Here is a 17,807-nt window from a genome sequence, read left to right as displayed (position 1 = left end):
CCAGGGTGTATTTTCCTGTCGTGCCCAGTTATTCCGGGTAGGTTCCAGACCCTCTGCGATCCTAAACTGTATAATCAGTTCCAGATGATGAATAAATGAAATAACAGATTTAAGACAAAGCAAGGACATATACCCCCTTGTGAATATGTAGAACTGAGTGACTGACTTACTTTACAAAGGTACATTTTACATTTATATTTGTTTTTATGTGTAAAAATGAACATGGAAAATATCAGACATTAGCATAGATCTTTAGATCTCATATCAGGACATCCCTAGTTGACACACTTCTGTGGATGATCCATCTGTTAGGGGGTATGCACCACCCCTGAACATGAATAACATCTGAACATTGCTGATTTGTTTTTGATGTGGCTAGAAAAATGATTCTCAGCTGACTACAACAGTCTTTTCTTTGTTTTGATTGTCGTTAATAAAACGTGTCGGTACACTGGCATAAAATTATAAGCCTTCTTAGACAAACTCTTTCAACTCAACAATATTCTTTATGTTTCATGCTGGAAGTCTGGTAATCAGTTTAATGCACCTTAAATGCGTCTTGATTGTCTTGATGTGCGCTGAAGAATACACAAAGCGGCTCATCACTTGGACCATTTACTAAAGCCCTAAACTGGAAAGACACAAATGTTCTACACTCAAAAGCCTAACTTGAAAGAGCCCTTAAGCTTTAACTCTCTTCAACCTAAGCACTTTGGCTGTGTGTGTGTCTGTTAAACTGATGTTATTGGGCACCCCAGCAGATACAGCAGGTCATGAAAATTACTGGCTGATGGGATGCTGTGTGAAAAGTGGTAGCATTGCTGTTAAAGCAGACTCTGCTCTTGACTGCTATTAGCTTAAACTAGTTTCTTTTACATCCAGATGGGTACATAATGGCTATTTCCTCTCTGCCGTGAGCTCTCTATTAGTGCCTTTAGTGCCTGGCCAGAGCAGGCCTTCAGCCGGCAGCCCTGTCTCACACTTGCAGGTGCCACACACACACACACACACACACACACAAATGCACACAAAGAGCCTCTCATGGCACTAGGAAAGGCAGTTGGCGAAAACAAGACACACATTTGCATGGCTTTTTAATCTCTTAAAGCACCAAGCAGCACTTGCCAAATGAATGCTCCTTTATAGGATTTAAATGCAGTAGTGAATATTGATCCAGAATGTAGAATGATTTGTCTCTCGCTGTAAATATCTTGGAATGATGATTGAGTCTAGAATATATTGCTCTTTATAGAGGTGTAATTTGGTTTATTGGACATAGTTGGTTATGGGGTGTTTTTTGGGTAAATATATGTATTTTTCCATTTTAATCTTGAGCCTTCGGCATTGTAAAAGAACCTTATATAATCATGCATCAGCCATAAACAATGTTAACTGTATGTAAGCCCTCAATTAAAAAAAAAAAAAAAAAAAGAATGTGCTTTTTTTCCGCATGCTCTCAGTTTTGAGTTGATAAATGGAAGCATCATTTTCAGAGGAGGAAGGGTCAGCTTTCATACTGGTTTTTTCTTGTGATGTATTTGGTATATTAGTGCTACATAAAGCCAGAATGTATTGTTCAGTAAGTGGAGTTTATTCAATTGAGATGCTCATACTGAGCAATACAATATAATAACCTATACTATTTCCATGTTATATATTACTGTAACCATTTGAGAAAGCTGGCATTCAGCTTACCGGACAGCACATAGCACATTATGCTTCATAGTATTGACTTTCCGCGTTTAAATGCTGCTATGGAATAATATCAGATCAGATAGGGCTTCAGTCAGACATATGAAATATGATTCAGTTTGCCTAAAAGTAACATTTAAGCCTGAAGTTGAAGGATTTTTGAGCTGAAAAGCTAAAGTCCTGAAATATCACCAGTTCCCAGTTCAGCTCCGTGCTCATAGCCTGCTCTTTGACCCGCTGACCAGCACAAATGGCCCTGAGTCAGCACCGGGCAGTTAATCAGGGACACAGGGCCCATTTCCTCACACTACTTCCCCTTTGCCATGCTGAACTTTTCCTCAGATCATGACCCTGTCACGCACACTCTGGGTCTAGGAATATCTTGTTTATCTGAGGTGAAAACATGCTCAGTACAGTCATTTAATTTAGTTTAATTTCAGAACATCTCAGAATTTTTATTTATTTATTTATTTTGGGAACTCCTCCTTTCAGTCCCCAGTCACTGCTTTCACTCCCTGGGAAAGTACTATTTGTCAATCCTGCATGAATATGATGTCCCACTACCCACTGTACTGAAGTAGGGAAGTCTGCTGGATACACGGGTAGTGCATTTTCTAGTTATTTGCCAATTCCCTCTGCGCCGGCTCACAGGCATATTGGCCGTGATTGATGTCTGTTCAAACTTGTCTTCAGACAGCACATTAAAACGCTCCACTACGTAAATGGCCCAAATAGGTCATGAATAAAAGAACGAGGAGCCGTATCAAAGTCTGCCATCACTAGCACTTTCACTCACACACACTCTCCCTATCGCTCTCGCTCTGTCCCTCTGTTTGTTACTTTACCTGTCAGGCTAAATGACCTCTAATAACCTCACAGGGCATGTGTTTTTATTTTTAAATCAATTTAATTTATTTATTTTTGCTTTGGACGTATTCATTTTTATACAACCAGTAATTCAAACCTCCAAGAAGAGAAAAATATGGCAGAAATGTTGCACTGCATTACTTCAAGACATTTTTTTCAATGCAAGATAAAATCTTGTGTGTTTTAGACAGAAGAAAAACAATAGCATTTTTAAACTGTAAACAAATATTATACTACGGTGCTTTTTATTCAACTTCTGAATAAACGTGAATTTCGAAGCATTTGGAATAGTTTCACAAGCCACTTTAAGTCTACCTAGATCTTGCCATTTTATCCTATAAACAAAATAGTAATATTAGCTCTCTACAAAAATGATTTTGACTTCTTCAAAAAGTGCTAGGGATAAGAATGTGTTGCATTCAGTTCAGCTGCTCATCAAATACATGTTGCCTTTAAAAAAAAAATCACTCCCCCGGGGGAGTATTATTCACTGAAATGAACTAAATGAAAGTAGATTTGAAAGGTTTTAAGACTGCATTTGTCAAGAATATCTGGATTGAACAATACACAATGTTAGTATCAGTAATACGATTTAAAACACAGTCATATTAGAATGTTCTGTCCACCTCCTTGTGTCTACACTCACTGTCCGTTCTCTCAGCTCCACTGATCAAACAGGAGCACTTTGTAGTTCTACAATTACAGAATGTGGTCCCTATGTTGCTTTACATACATTGTCTGTTTTCGGGTATGATTGAGTGGTGGATCATTTGTAGCACTGGTGTGTTAGTTTCTGTTATGCTGATATGAGTGGATTGGACAAAAGTGCTGATACACTGGCACACTGTTCTCTCTATTAGACACACCCACTTTGTTGGTCTACTTTGTAGATGTTAAGTCAGAAGCTGTAACTCATCTGTTGTTGGTCATCCTGCAGTCATTTCTCAGTGGTCACTGGACACTGCCCACAGGACATTGTTGACTAGATGTTGTTGGTTGGTGGACTATTCGCATTCCAGCAGTGACACTGTGGTGTTTACTAACTCCAGCAGCACTACTGTGTCTGATCCACTCCAATTAGCATAACACATATTAACAAGTGCTGTCAACGTTAACACGTGATTAATTTGGAAATTCATTCATTCATTTATTGTCTGAAACCATTTGTCCTTCAAAGGGTGACACACACTCTCAAATTTACTCACACACTCACACCTACGGACACTTTTGAGTCACCAATCCACCTACCAACGTGTGTTTTTGGACTGTGGGAGGAAACTGGAGCACCCTGAGGAAACCCACGCGGACACAGGGAGAACACACAAACTCCTCACAGACAGTCACCCGGAGTGGGACTCGAACGCACAACCTCCAGGTCCCTGGAGCTGTGTGACTGCGACACTACCTGCTGCGCCACCAATTTGGAAATTATAATGCATATTTTTAAAAGAGATTTAACACAAATTAATAATTTCACCAAATTTGGCCACAACTTCCTTCCAATAATTAACTAATTTTACAGAGTCTTGTGACATATTAGCACTTTTATTAGGCAGTGTAAACAAGTCAATGTTACTGTTGAGATCAGTAGGAAAAACACATTATTTTTATATTAAAATATGGATTAAATCATGTGTGCGCGCACACACACACACACACACACACACAAACAGCTGCTGTGAGACTTTTTTTCCCCTTATACCTCACTTAATCCACACATTTATCTTTTAATAGGCGATGAAGCTATTGTCTGAGCTGTGAGCTGCACGCTGCAGTTTTCTCAATTAAAGCTCTTGTCTGAGCTTGCTTTTGTTTTATATTAACTCTAGGATGTGGTAATAATATTCTGCTATGACTATGAATTTGTATAATGCATTTGTTTTCTATTTATTTTGAAATGTCATTTATGTGGTTTTGATTATCTGTTATATTAGCACAAACACTTTTTGATTGTTACTAACATTGATATTAGTCTTGAGAAAAACAAGCAGTTAATTACTTACAAGACCTTTTGTTTATGAATACAAGATAGTAAAAATGATCATCCTGCTTTCTTCATTCTTGTTTCCATATTGTTTCTATTTAAAATGTTATGGTTATGCAAAAACTATTCAAGAACCCATCCTGCTTCAAGGAGTTGTAATGTGTTATTTTTTTTATTATATTTTTTCCATTTCTCAGCTATAAATCTGAACCAGTTTGTCACAAAATATATACTTGGACATTTCACATGACCTTGTCATACGACCAGGAGTCATATTCACATTTATGATTTACTTGAGGTTATGAAGGGACACACAATTTTTCAATGTTTGTGGCCAGTGCTCTGCATTTAGATGACAGCACTGGAGAGCGCTCTCAAGAATCATGTTTTCTAAGGCATGCTATGATGAGTGGTGAACTGCAGTTGTGTTAAAGGATGGATTGTGTAATGCTGCCACCTTCTGGATTGAAAAAGTACGTTCAATAGAGTTCAAAAACGAAGAATGAAAACTCGTTTTGTCTGGTTTTAGCTTCTATTTTTTTCTGTTTTTAAGGCCTTATTGCTGTGTTTTTTTTTATTATATTTTCATATGTATTTATTCATGTGAAACACACTCTCATATAAAATCAAACAGCAAGTTGTATTGAAATTAGTATGTTTATCTTAACTATCGTAAATAATATCCAGTGGATTTCACAGAAGAGTCCATGTTCCTTACTGTTTTATTACCCATATTCACTTACAGGTTACGTTTAGACAATTAGATTTAAGTTTAATTATATTGTATTACATTTTATTACATATTATATTTTAAGGGAAGTATAATTCACATAATTATTTAACCTGTCACTGCCATTTGTTGTCACAGCTGTGTACTTGGATTCTCTATAAGGATGTGATGTTGGTTTATATCTATTCAGGATCAGCTTAAAAAAGATGTGCTTGGAGGGGGAAATGTGTCCCCTTTTTAAAGTTTTAGGATCTGGTCCTGTAAGTGAATTTTACGTCGTCATCGGTGTGAACAAACGTGTTCTTATTATTTTTATGATCACAAGGTACCTCTTATGTATAAAACCATATATGGAAGAGACACAAAGGGAATGTGTACGATTATGGGGTACTGCAGTTCTTTCTCATTTGTTTACGTTCAGAAGCTCCATGTCTTTTAAGGTGAAACAGTATGTTTGAGGAGAAAAATTACTATTTATACTGAATTTAACTGGTCTAAGATTTTATTCACTGTTTGAATTACCACAGAAACTCATTTGTGACTCAAGATGTTTAATTTTGTAGCACTTTTGCTGTGTTTACTTTGATGCTCTTAGCAGCCTCCTGAGTTTAGAGTGGGTTCCTAATTAAATAATCTGAAACAGCAAAGTCAATATTAACCACCTATGGCAGAGGAATAAAAAAATATCCTCATTTCTTTTCATGATTTTCAACATTTGGAGGTCTCTTTGCTGTTTCTGTGCCATGAGTAGAGAGTAATAAAGCCTGGCATGTCTTACCAAGACACTTTTTATACCAACACTGGCGCTTCTTAAACTTATTAGACTGCTTTCCAGTGTGCAAACAGCTGGCAATGGTGAGGAAACAACTGGACTATATGAAAATGTTTTTTGATTGTAATCGCAAATTAATCCCTTTAAATCTAATATCAAAAGATTACATTTTCATTTAATTATGGATCTGTGGCACAAATGAACCCTATAATGCAGTAGTCTGTCTCATAATAAGAAGCTCTGTCTGTGCAGCTCATCTCAACCTGACAAAATTTTTTATGGAAAACCTTGGGTTGAAAAACAGGTCTAAAAAGAAGCCATTTTCTTAGTTTCAGTGTGGGGTTTGTGTCCCTGCATTGAACTCTCTCCATAAAATTAACTTCTCCCAAGGTACTGCAATGCAGCCTGTACATTTATAGCAGGAGTAGCCTTTCATAGCAGCAGAAATGCTGAACTGCTGCATTCTAAAGGCACGCAGTCATTATTTCTCCTACCACACTAGATGCTTTGCTGAAGCGCACTGACTAAACTATTTTCTACTTTAATGTACAGCACCTGCAAAGCCCTTCTTGTCAATGTGTCACATGACTGTCATTCTCTCAGTGGACTGTCATTTAATGGACTTTGACCGTGCTAGAGTAGTAACCTTGGTGAATTCTATGCTTTGTGCTTCATATTGCTCTGGATTTATCTTGGGCCCTGATTATTGCTTTCATCCATAAACCCCTGCAAACTATGCTTTCCATTAAATATTTTTTTTTTTTTTTTTTTACGAATACTTCAATGAACATCAATGAAGAGCACAGCTTAAATGCTGCTCTTTACAGAAGAAAACTGTTTAATTTTATTATTATTATTATTATTATTATTACTATTACACAATTTGAAAGGCATGGGAACATTTTTATTTTGAACATACTGGTAGAAATATGTACATTTTGGTACATTTGGTTTTATCCTTTTCCATCTTTACAACCTTGAAGGTTTGGTCATAAAGAAAGCAAAATTAAGTAATGATTAGTAGTTGTTATACAAATATAAATAGACAGATTTATCAGTTTGTTTTCCAACTTCAAGCCTAAAAGGGCCAAATGAGTTGAGTATCTCCCAACTTAGACACTAAGTAAGCTCAAATATCAAACGTGAGTTAGTGCAGCACCCTAAATATATTCCAGCTTCAGACTATTTTCTTGAGAAATTCTAATGAAAATGCACCCTCTGCTAACAGCTATTATTTAAATGATATACTTGCCTTGTGTTTATGTAATGACTGTGACATAATGATAGTTCTAAGTAGCTACCATTTGGGTTTTAATTTTTTGGAGATAGGCTTGTCAATGTCAATTTTTTTTTTTTTTTTTAATTTTTTTAATTCTTCCCTTTTCCCCCTCTGAAATGAAAGGCCACTTGTCCAGAAGTCACTCTGAAATGCTGCCCAGGCCTCAGGGCAGTAAAAGTTGTGGCAGCACTTTGTGGAAGAGCTCAGCCCTGTAGTAAATCCCTGTTAGGAGAGCATTTTGGAGCTGCTGTATTCTCAGTCATGCGCGCCATGTGGCAGGAAAGCTGAGTACGGATCATGTAAATGCAGAGGGAGGCGAGGAGCGGGCTGGCGTAATGCTTCAGCCTTATGCCTGGAGAGCAGCAGCAGATTAGAGGAGGCTCCAGCGACTGCAGCCGCACGGACGCTTCCTCAGCTTCCATGCCGCAGCTCAAATCCACGGTCCTGCCTGCCTCTGTGGCTCCGCGGGGGGCTGCTTTCTGCCAGCACTGTGAGAGCTACTGAAGTATTACCCAAACCTCCATCTTCTACTGCGGACCCCTAGCGCGCCGGCTTAAACGCAACCCCCAACTACTATCACCTCCAATAACTTGTCTGCTTCTTAAAGGCAATGACAAGCTCTAATCCCAAGCTGTCCTCCACACACATTTACACAGGCGTGCACACACACACAGGATCAATAACGAGGTGCAGCAATACTGTATTGCTCATGTGTCATCACGCTTCAGATCAGCACAGGCAGTAAATGAATCTGACACACTGAGACTGGGCTGTTGACGTGATGACTGATGGCTACAAAGACTTGACTGAGAACGTGACAGAGAAATATGTTTGGATAAGAGGCCCTACCGACTGCCAAAACCTAGAATAACTTGGAATAGTGACCTATATCGTTTTAAATATTTAATTTAGATACATATATTAAAGTGACTTAAATTAAGTTGGATATATCGAGACACAGGCTTGATATCTTGATCACAATGTCCAGCTGGCAAATCACCCATCCTTAAGAAAAAGTAGAAATTGTGGGGTTTCATGTGCTCTTCTTGCTGAGGGTCACTTCTAACACCAGAAGAATTGTTTACATCTGGAAGCAGTTGGGGCTTTATTGCAAAATGCTCCTCACTGCAAGTGATGACGGGGCTTGTTCTCTTGGGACCACATTTCGTGTGTGTTCAGGGTGATTAGTGGTTTAGTGTAGTAGATCGTTTCATGCTGCAGTAAAGATGTGCTGTTAATGTCATTATCCCACTCAATCCATGTGCTCCTCAAGCACTCTGTATCTCTATGGACACTCCCAATTGATGATCTAGTGTCAAAAGGGCAAGACGCTGTAATTCAGTCCACAGAAGTGGGAGCATTAGTCCTTTCTCTGTGTTTGGTGGTGCATCACATCTCCTCAGACTTTGTGGAATGTCTTCAAAGTAGCTGGATCATTTTGTTTCGGGGAAGTTTGTTTTTAAATCTCAGGTTCTTGTAGGTTTTATTTCATATTTCATCTTTCATTGTGTCTTTCTTGTAGAAAATTCTTCAACTTTTACCAGAGAAAATCAACAGTCGATGGCAGTTTCACAGTATAGGTAAGTGCCATCACAAGTGTTGCTGAAATGTGGCTATCGTGTACCTAATAGTTTACATTTTCTTTAGCCATAAAGAGGTCAGGGAAAGACAAGCCAACTTCTTGTATAGTTTTTGTAACACTGCACCTAAGTCTTTTTATAAAGCTCCAGACATCTTTTGTTCCTTGCCTTTTCGACGGATCTTCTGACCAGACTCATTTCATTCCTGAAAGATGTGACCTGAGTCATTCGCAGTCTCGTTCTTGTGGAGATGTTTGAAAAGCACTATTATTCTGAAGTCATCAGCTAAGGCCATAATATTTTGTTGTATAACGACTGTTAGGATGTATTAAGGTTGATATGCACTATATTAGTAAGGTAGAGGTTCTTTCCAGTAGATTAAACATATATAAACATATGAACCATTGAAGGAAATGATTATCTGCATAACCTGGCTTAAGCTAAACACTCAGTTTGTGTGAGAAAATAATTAACTGCAGAGGTGAATAAATGGGAAATGCAAATGAGAGGCATCATTTGAAATGCAAATTAGTAATTGAATTATACGTTGCTTGGTTTCAGTCTCCGAGGCAGGAGGGCCAGTGCAGGAGGTGGTAACCTCGATTAGAATCATCCGGCCAGTGTTAGTGTGTCTGTTAAAGCGCTGAGGCAGAGGGCATTTTTGCCCTGAGGGCTTATTGTTATTATCCCTCCTAACCTCCTCTGGACACACATAAACATGATCTAGTGCATAAAACCCCTGCAGAAACCTGCAAGCAGAAACTCCTCTGCAGAATAAACAGCATAGAATATGAATTCTGCAGTTACAGCTATACCAAAATGTCGAGCAAATTTATTGCCAATGGTCTGTTATATATTGGACAGTAACATTGATTCATGTTATTTAAAACTGATTTTCAATTTTGTCATTTTAGTTTGGCCTGTCCATTCTTTGACTGTCAGAGCTAAGACTGTATTAAACATGTTGCTCTACATAATCTTAGACTACCAACTTCATGAATATATCTCCATTTCCTCTTTTTATTGCTTTTCTAATTTCCTCTCGCTCATAATCTGCATATTGAGCAGTGTCTCTAATAACACTCGCCTGATAACAAACCAGTGCTGCGTTGAGTCTCACTAAAGATCAATAATCATATCTAAACCGATGTGAAAGATGAGCCCTGGTCACTACATATGTTGTTGATTTTGTGCATGAATGTAAGAACATTCTTATAAGTTTTAATGCGGAACTTTGCAGTATGAATTAACACAGGGTGAGAGGGTGTGTTTATATATGACCCGAAATGTTCAAGCTTCCACATACAAAACAAGCTATATCCTTATTACACATATATGTTTACTCAGATATATTTTGTTCTTTAAAAATCTAGGTTCTATTCTCAAAAAACTTTTGCACACTGGAAACTCTTTTAAGGTAAGCTGAAGTACTGCTGTAATGTTTAACAAATTGCGTGTAGTCTTTTTGATTTATACTTATATATTTCTGTTGGTATATCAATGTGCTGATTGTAATATATGGTTTTGTACGTAGCTCCGCTGTGAGGGTATGCGCCTGTTCCTGCTGTGGCTGCAGGCTCTGCAGACTAACTGTGCTGAGGAGCAGCTGCTCATCTTTGCTTGCCTGGTGCCTGGCTTCCCTGCAGTGCCATCCTCTAGAGGACCCTGCACACTAGACACCATCATCTACAATCCCTTCTCCAACCCCCCTGATGGTGAGATAACACACACACACACACACACACACACCTGCTCACACTTGCTCAACCCTGTGGTCTCTGTACTGCTACATTTAGTGTCCACAGTCTCAAGTCACCAAGCACTTCTGTGTGATTTTTATCTTGCCCACCGAACTGGGGACTTGCACAAACAGAGCGAGTCTTTGAATCATCTTTTAAATTCAACTAAATCACCAAAGCTTGTGGTAGTCATCCATCCCCTTAATCCCCTTCCCCCTTCCCCCTCCCCTCATGGTTCATGGTGCTCTTAGGGGACGACTTCTCACACGTTTCTATTAACCCTGTGGCTTCATTCGTTAGGATTATGCCTTTTTCTCCCTGTCCTTTAATAATAGCCTTGTGTATGAGTTACGTTATGTCTTTTTATTATGATGTTATTATCAAATGCCACCACTGGGAAATGTTGTTTGCAAAGAAAGCCAGACGCAGATAAATTCTGAAAGGAATGATTTCCCTGGACGTCTCGTCTCTGAATTTCTTGGCGTCCTTGAACTGTCCAAATACTAAAAAAATATTCTCTCTGTCCTTGTGTCTTTGCTCTTATGACCATAAATCTGAATAGGCTTCATAACTGAAAGAACCAAATGAAAAACTCCAATTTCCACTCAAGTGGACTTTCCTTGGTTCTCAAATGACTAATTCACCAGTGACAGAACTTCACATATAATAATCCTGTTTCTATTGAAACTATGTATTTGCCTTCTGAACTCTTCCTGGACAAATGCTGTTTTATCCTACGCAAAATTCTCACTTTCCTTAGTGTTCCTAGAGACTGCACAGCACTGAAAACTGAATAGTTTTTTTTCTCCCTCAAACATCTATGACCAGCCACAGACCCGTGATTTTGTTGTTGTTGTTGTGCCTTTTTTTTTGTGGTGGTGTAGCCAAGATTGTGCCCGAGGAGATCACCCCACTGGTGCCCGCTGTTCCTGGGGAGAAGGTAGCGGACGACCAGACCTGCTACATCCTCCAAACTGTGCTAAAGTTCATGGTGATCCAGGTGGGAGTGAAATTTAATGAAGCTATTACGTTATGAAAGTAAACTTATAGTAAAGTCCAGACTTTCTGGTAGTTATAATAACTCACAAGACATTGAATCATTATTTCTTTTAAAAGTATCACAAGCATGGCACCTTAGCGTTTTACATCTCTCTGATAATACTGGTGAGACAATGCATAAAGGGTACTGCTTTTCTGAAATCTCTTCCAATCTTCCTTGTTTCTTGGTGCTTGTGGACAGTTCACTCCTCAAAATGTGTAGGATTTATTTGTCTGGAGAAATAACCATGACATGGCAACCGTAAATGCTTTAATATGTTATCAATTATCACCTTTTAACTAATTAAAATAAAAATAAATATGGTAAAGATCAAGATGTGGTACAAGTTATAATTGTGGAAAGATTTTTGATCACATCTGACTAACTGGATTTGAATCTGTATTCACAGGCATCCAGCCTTGAATGGCTCAAGAATGACAACCAGGACTCTGGCTTCAGGTTTCTCTTCACCCTGTTTAAAAAGTACTATCTGCCTCATCTCTTCCCGTCCTTCACAAAGCTCACCAACCTCTATAAGCCATTACTAGGTAAGTCCCCATTTCAATACATTGCATTCCTCAAAGAATTGATTGGAAAGGATTACATATAAATATAGTACATATGTTATCATTGTGATACTTTTGCTTGAGCACACTGCAGGTTTTGTGTGTATGATTAATACACAGATGAAAAGAGGAAAGTTTTTTTTTGAGTGATTTGAATGATGATGTTAAAAAGATATTTGCATTTGATAGCGATCATTTGCGTATAGCCTATTATTCACTATCACTGGTGTCAGTACCTAAAATTAAATTAAAACAGTATAGCTGATTATACGATAACCTTTTTTATGTTTTGTTTCTTACAATTGTTGTACCTTTTTTCTGTTTTTATGCAAACTTAACAAGAAATACAGTGTAAAATGTCTTTAATGTCCTTATAGTTTATCAAAAAGTATGACAGTAGCAAAATCAGGTATCACAATATTTATGCTTTGTCATGCCATGTGTTATCGATCACAATTAAAAAGAAGTGAGAAAAATAATGAATGAGACAGTGGAGGAAGATGAATTTGTTGTGTAAAAACATAAGTCAAGCTGAGTTTTAAAGAAGGAAAATGAGGAACAGAAGAGTTCAACCATTATTTTTACTGAAGCAACTTCAGAACTTTAAGAAGAAGCCATGAAGGGTGCTGAGGTACAGGTCTTGTGTATATAATATCTGGTTCAGATGGGATGGCGGCTACATTTTCTAATTGTTATAGCTGCATGTGCAGGACTTTACACAGATCTCTGCTCCTACCCACACGATTCTTCCCATCCATTAGCTTTAATAAAGTATTCCCTTTTTGAATAAATGGCAGTCCCTGGTGCCTGCAGAAGTTAATTGCCAATTACCTCAGAACCCCTGGCGAATCTCTACATTTTGAATTGAACACTGAATTCCCTTTTAATACTGATAGCTATTCAGCAAGAACGTGTTTACAACGCGTTGCAGGGTATTTTAGAAATGATTTGCTTGGTAGAACTGAAAATTAGAGTTTGAGAGTCTGCTATGAAGACAGGAAGTAAGAAATGATGTTATGTGTTTGAAGTGTCATTTAGACATTCTCTTTGAGGGATTATTTCTGTTTCTTATTCTGGATCAATATCTGTTATTTCTGTGTCTGTGTGTAATATCCTTTTTTTCCCCACACTGATTATCACATTTTCCTGTTTCATGTGGTAATCGTATCTATCCTTTTTCAGACTTACCCCACCACAGACCAAAGCCCCTCTATGTGCCAGTGTCACGCAACAATGAGAGTACGTTCTGCACACGAGATCAGTACCTGGCCCCCCGCGTGGCCTTTATCACCTGGTTGGTCAATTTCTTCCTGGAGAAGAAGTATGTGAGCACATCTATGACCAGCGCTAAAAATGGAGAAGTACTTCCCAAGATTATCCATGTAGGTTAAGATCATGACATAATCCAGCAGTCTTATGGAATATCTCTAACATCTTTCATTGCATTTTGTGCTTTAATCTAGACACAGATTATTTTCAACAACAATCTAACTGACAGGAACAAGTCCTAGACTATATACATCTAATTTTTACCATGCAAAGTATAAACAAAGGCCAGCTACACCAAGATCCTAATAATAAGAGACTGACAAATGTAAATGAGCTTAAATGTTCTTTATAATGTATTGTAAACATACCTTACCTGCCACATATATTCTCTAGGTGATTGTATACATTAGGAAGAAATTAAATATGTTGAAAAATACCTTAATCATTTTGGTCAGAATATAATAGTAGCCAAATCAGATCAAAGATTCAATCATTTTTTTCTCTCAACAACAAGGAGGCAAGAGAAAACTGAAAAAAAAAACGAACAGCAAGAGGTCAGAGCTAGGGATATTTTGTTGCTTATACTGCTTAAAGTCCAGGATGCACATTTATAATTACAGCTTCAAAATCTTTGAAGTCATTGCTGCTCTGGGCTCAGCACTGCAGAAACTGCACTATGTAACTGTGTTGTGTGCTCGTTCCAGACTGTAACTGCAGGCAGTAGCAGTCAGGAGAAGAGCAACGAGGCAGAGACTAATGGCCCAGTGGAGCAGGAGAAAAACCACTCCAACAGCAGCACACTGTCTGACCGCAGGGGCAGCAACTCCAGCCTGTGCAGCATAGAGGAAGAGCACCGAACTGTTTACGATATGGTGCATGGCATCCTGCTCTCCACAAGAGAAAATGTGAACTTTGTCAATGAGGTCTTCCACCAGGTCAGAGAGCATTCTGCATCCAAGCACATGTTAATGTAGTGTTCTTTGAAGTCTGTTTATACGGAGTGCTTTATGAGACTGTGCTGCCATCTTGTGGCTTGCTCATATTGTGATGCAGTTTTTCTTTAACAAATTGTACTGAACATGTGCATTTTGAGCAAGTATAATCTTGCATTTGCATAACCTTTTCTCTTCTTTTATAAAAAATGTTCATTTGTCAGAATTCATCAGAGGCTGTGTTGTTCTGATATTTTGTTTTAACAGACTAGAGTTGTGATGGTATACCACAACTCGCAAATGGTCTTATATGTTCTAAAGCTATTTTAAGCTGACAGGCTTTACTGTTTTATAACATGTATTGCCATCTCCAGGCCTTTTTGTTGCCGTCCTGTGAGGCTTCAACCACCCGAAAAGTGATTAAAGTGTACAGGAAATGGATCCTGCTAGAGAGGCCCACTTTTATGACAGAGCCTGATAAGACCTATCAGGATGAGGAAGAAGCAGAGGAGGGAAGGCCAACCATAGAAACTGACACACACTCACAGGTACCATTCCAGGAACACTTTGTTGGTTCAAGGAGAATTAATTAAATATTTTTGTTTTAAGTTTTATATAAATCCACTCGTGTTGCTTCACTGTAACATGTACAAAAGCATGTTTATTGTGTAAACACAACTGTGTCTGCCTCTAGGTGATGGAAACCCATGGACACAAGAGGTCATCCAGCTGGGGGCGCACTTACTCTTTCAGCAGCGCCATCAGCAGAGGCTGTCTGACAGAGGAACAGGAACACGATGTGAAGGCTGGAATTCAGCCTACGCTACAGGTAAACGCACAAACACACGTAAAGGGAAGCACAGAGTTTAGATCAGAATAACAGTGCATTTTAATCACTTTTAACTCAATCTCTTTGTTGTTCTTTGAGCATAGGCTTGTCACAATAGCAGTTATTTGTGTTTGATATATTGTCCCAAATAATATTACGATAAACAATATTATTTTTAGACCATTAAAAAAAAGAATAGTATAAGGGCATAATAAAAACTGCAATTACATACATTTTAAAAGGCAATGAACTTTTAGCTAAATATTCAGACATTTTAATCTGGAAAATAAAAATAATCAAATATACAGTATAATTAAATATCAGGTGGTAGTGTCGCAGTCACACAGCTCCAGGGGCCTGGAGGATGTGGGTTCGATTCCCGCTCCGGGTGACTGTCTGTGAGGAGTTGGTGTGTTCTCCCCGTGTCTGCGTGGGTTTCCTCCGGGTGCTCCGGTTTCCTCCCACAGTCCAAAAACACACGTTGGTAGGTGGATTGGCGACTCAAAAGTGTCCGTAGGTGTGGGTGGGCGTGTGAGTGAATGTGTGTGTTTGTGTGTGTCTGTGTTGCCCTGCGAAGGACTGGCGCCCCCTCCAGGGTGTATTCCTGCCTTGCGCCCAATGATTCCAGGTAGGCTCTGGACCCACCACGACCCTGAACTGGATAAGGGTTAGAGATAATGAATGAATGAATTAAATATCAGTACAGTGCACATCATTTTAATGCTCACATCTCTTTGATAATCCTCACTGAATTACTTTTTTTTAATACTAATTAAGCTTTTAGGAATTTAAAAAGATGGCATTGTTTATCTCTTCTGTCACTTTGAATGTAATTTAGTTTTTTATTTTATATTTTTCTCCCCAAAATTAGTTGTTGCCACTTGCTACCCACAGGAGTAGTGGTTGACTGGCAATTTGTAATTTTTACAAATAACCCAGCATTACTTGTTTGCCTGCAGGTCTTTCTGACAAACTCTGCTAATGTGTTCCTGTTGGAGCCATGTCAGGATGTTCCCAAACTGCTGGAAAACCAAGTGGAGGTCTGCAGAGCTGTGCTCAGCATCTACCGCCACATGATCATGGAGCAAAACATGAATAGACAGACATGGTAAGCCTCTGTTTATGTCCCTATTTCTTATACAAAATGTCATACACACATGCTGACAAGGACATGTTTTTCAGGGAGCAGATGCTACAGGTACTGTTGAGGATCACTGAGGCAGTAATGAAAAGACCACCAGAAGACCAAAGAAAAGACACTTTTGCCCAGAGCTTGGCCAGTATTCTGTTCAGAGTGAGTCATCAGACACTTTTCATTGCTATATACTCTGTGATGAAAAATCGTTGAAAAATGTCAGACTTTTCCTTTCAGTCCGATAATAACTGTGGTCAAAGGTGAAAATATTGTCTCTTATTTTGCACCGAAACATTTGATCCCTTGCAGACCATAATTGTGGCGTGGGTGCGGGCCAACCTCAGTGTGTTCATCTCTCGGGAGTTGTGGGACGAGCTGCTGGCAGTATTGTCCTCACTCAGCCACTGGGAGGAGCTGGTGAGTGAGTGGGCTAGCATCATGGACTCCTTGACCGTTGTGCTTGCCCGCTGTGTGTATGGCCTGGATCTCAACAACCTGCCTCTTGACAAGCTATCAGAGCAGAAAGAGAAGAAACAGCGTGGCAGAGGTTTGTTCTTTGTGTGTGTGTGTGTGTGTGTGTGTGTGAGTGCGCGTTTATTATTATTAGTTTTTTTTGTGCCCTCTCATGAATATTGATTAATTGTTTAATAAACATTTTTACATTTGATAAAATTCAGTTGGTATGAGTAAGAATTCAGTACATGGAGACGCAAATGTTGCTATATTCACATCAATGGAATACAAAAAAACCCCACAACAAATGCACCAAGCAATTATTAAATATGTAATTAATATGTCAATCAACTGGACTTTTCTTTAATGGGCAAATTATTATCTGTGATATCTTATGTGTTTAAGATGCTTTCTTTTCCCAAATCCTGGTGTCAGGGGTGACTCTGCCTGTTGACCAGTAATCTTGACCAGAGCAATACCATATTTGGGCTAAAGTGCCAATTGTCCTCTAAAATACCACCACCATCCAGTTACTCTGTTAATTATAAAGCCTTAATTAAAAATGTGCATGAAATTGAAACTCCAAGACCATTACTTGGGAACCAATTGCTTAGAAAGCATTGATTTGTGCAAATATAGTTGCCTTGCTACAGCTGTTGCCTGGCTTTGATTCCTGGAGCAGTAATAGTGTATAATGGAGTGTGTCCTGGTTGTGTAGGAGTGATGCAGGATTCTCAGAAGAGTTCCTCGGTAGCGCGTTCCTTCTCTCTGAGCTGGAGGAATTCAGGAGAGCAACCTGGAACTCAGGAGCCCATGCGTTTCCGCAGTGCCACCACCACCGGCGCCCCCGCTGTGGAAAAGGCCCGTAACAATGTCAGACAGAAAGCATCAGGTCAGAAGATCACTCAGCTTCAGTACCTTAATATAAACTATTTTTCTCC

General features: G+C 38.8%; 1 protein-coding gene across 4 annotated transcripts in view; it reads left to right on the top strand.

Moving 5' to 3' along the window:
- The window catches only part of ralgapa2 (Ral GTPase activating protein catalytic subunit alpha 2), a 112,982-nt gene that overhangs the window by 25,357 nt on the left and 69,818 nt on the right, over positions 1-17,807 (top strand). For all 4 annotated transcript variants that reach the window (XM_066669965.1, XM_066669975.1, XM_066669958.1 and 1 more), the window contains exons 4-16: positions 8,847-8,904; positions 10,278-10,321; positions 10,439-10,619; positions 11,528-11,643; positions 12,092-12,230; positions 13,431-13,630; positions 14,222-14,452; positions 14,824-14,997; positions 15,144-15,278; positions 16,238-16,386; positions 16,461-16,572; positions 16,723-16,960; positions 17,585-17,758. In XM_066669965.1, coding sequence (XP_066526062.1) covers positions 8,847-8,904; positions 10,278-10,321; positions 10,439-10,619; positions 11,528-11,643; positions 12,092-12,230; positions 13,431-13,630; positions 14,222-14,452; positions 14,824-14,997; positions 15,144-15,278; positions 16,238-16,386; positions 16,461-16,572; positions 16,723-16,960; positions 17,585-17,758 — 1,951 coding nt within the window. The remainder of the gene's footprint in view (positions 1-8,846; positions 8,905-10,277; positions 10,322-10,438; positions 10,620-11,527; positions 11,644-12,091; positions 12,231-13,430; positions 13,631-14,221; positions 14,453-14,823; positions 14,998-15,143; positions 15,279-16,237; positions 16,387-16,460; positions 16,573-16,722; positions 16,961-17,584; positions 17,759-17,807) is intronic.

The sequence above is a fragment of the Hoplias malabaricus genome, chromosome 1 (genome assembly GCF_029633855.1).
Source record: "Hoplias malabaricus isolate fHopMal1 chromosome 1, fHopMal1.hap1, whole genome shotgun sequence".
NCBI lineage: Eukaryota > Metazoa > Chordata > Actinopteri > Characiformes > Erythrinidae > Hoplias > Hoplias malabaricus.
The sequence above is the reverse complement of the archived record's forward strand: the minus strand, read 5'-3'. Positions and strand labels throughout refer to the sequence as shown.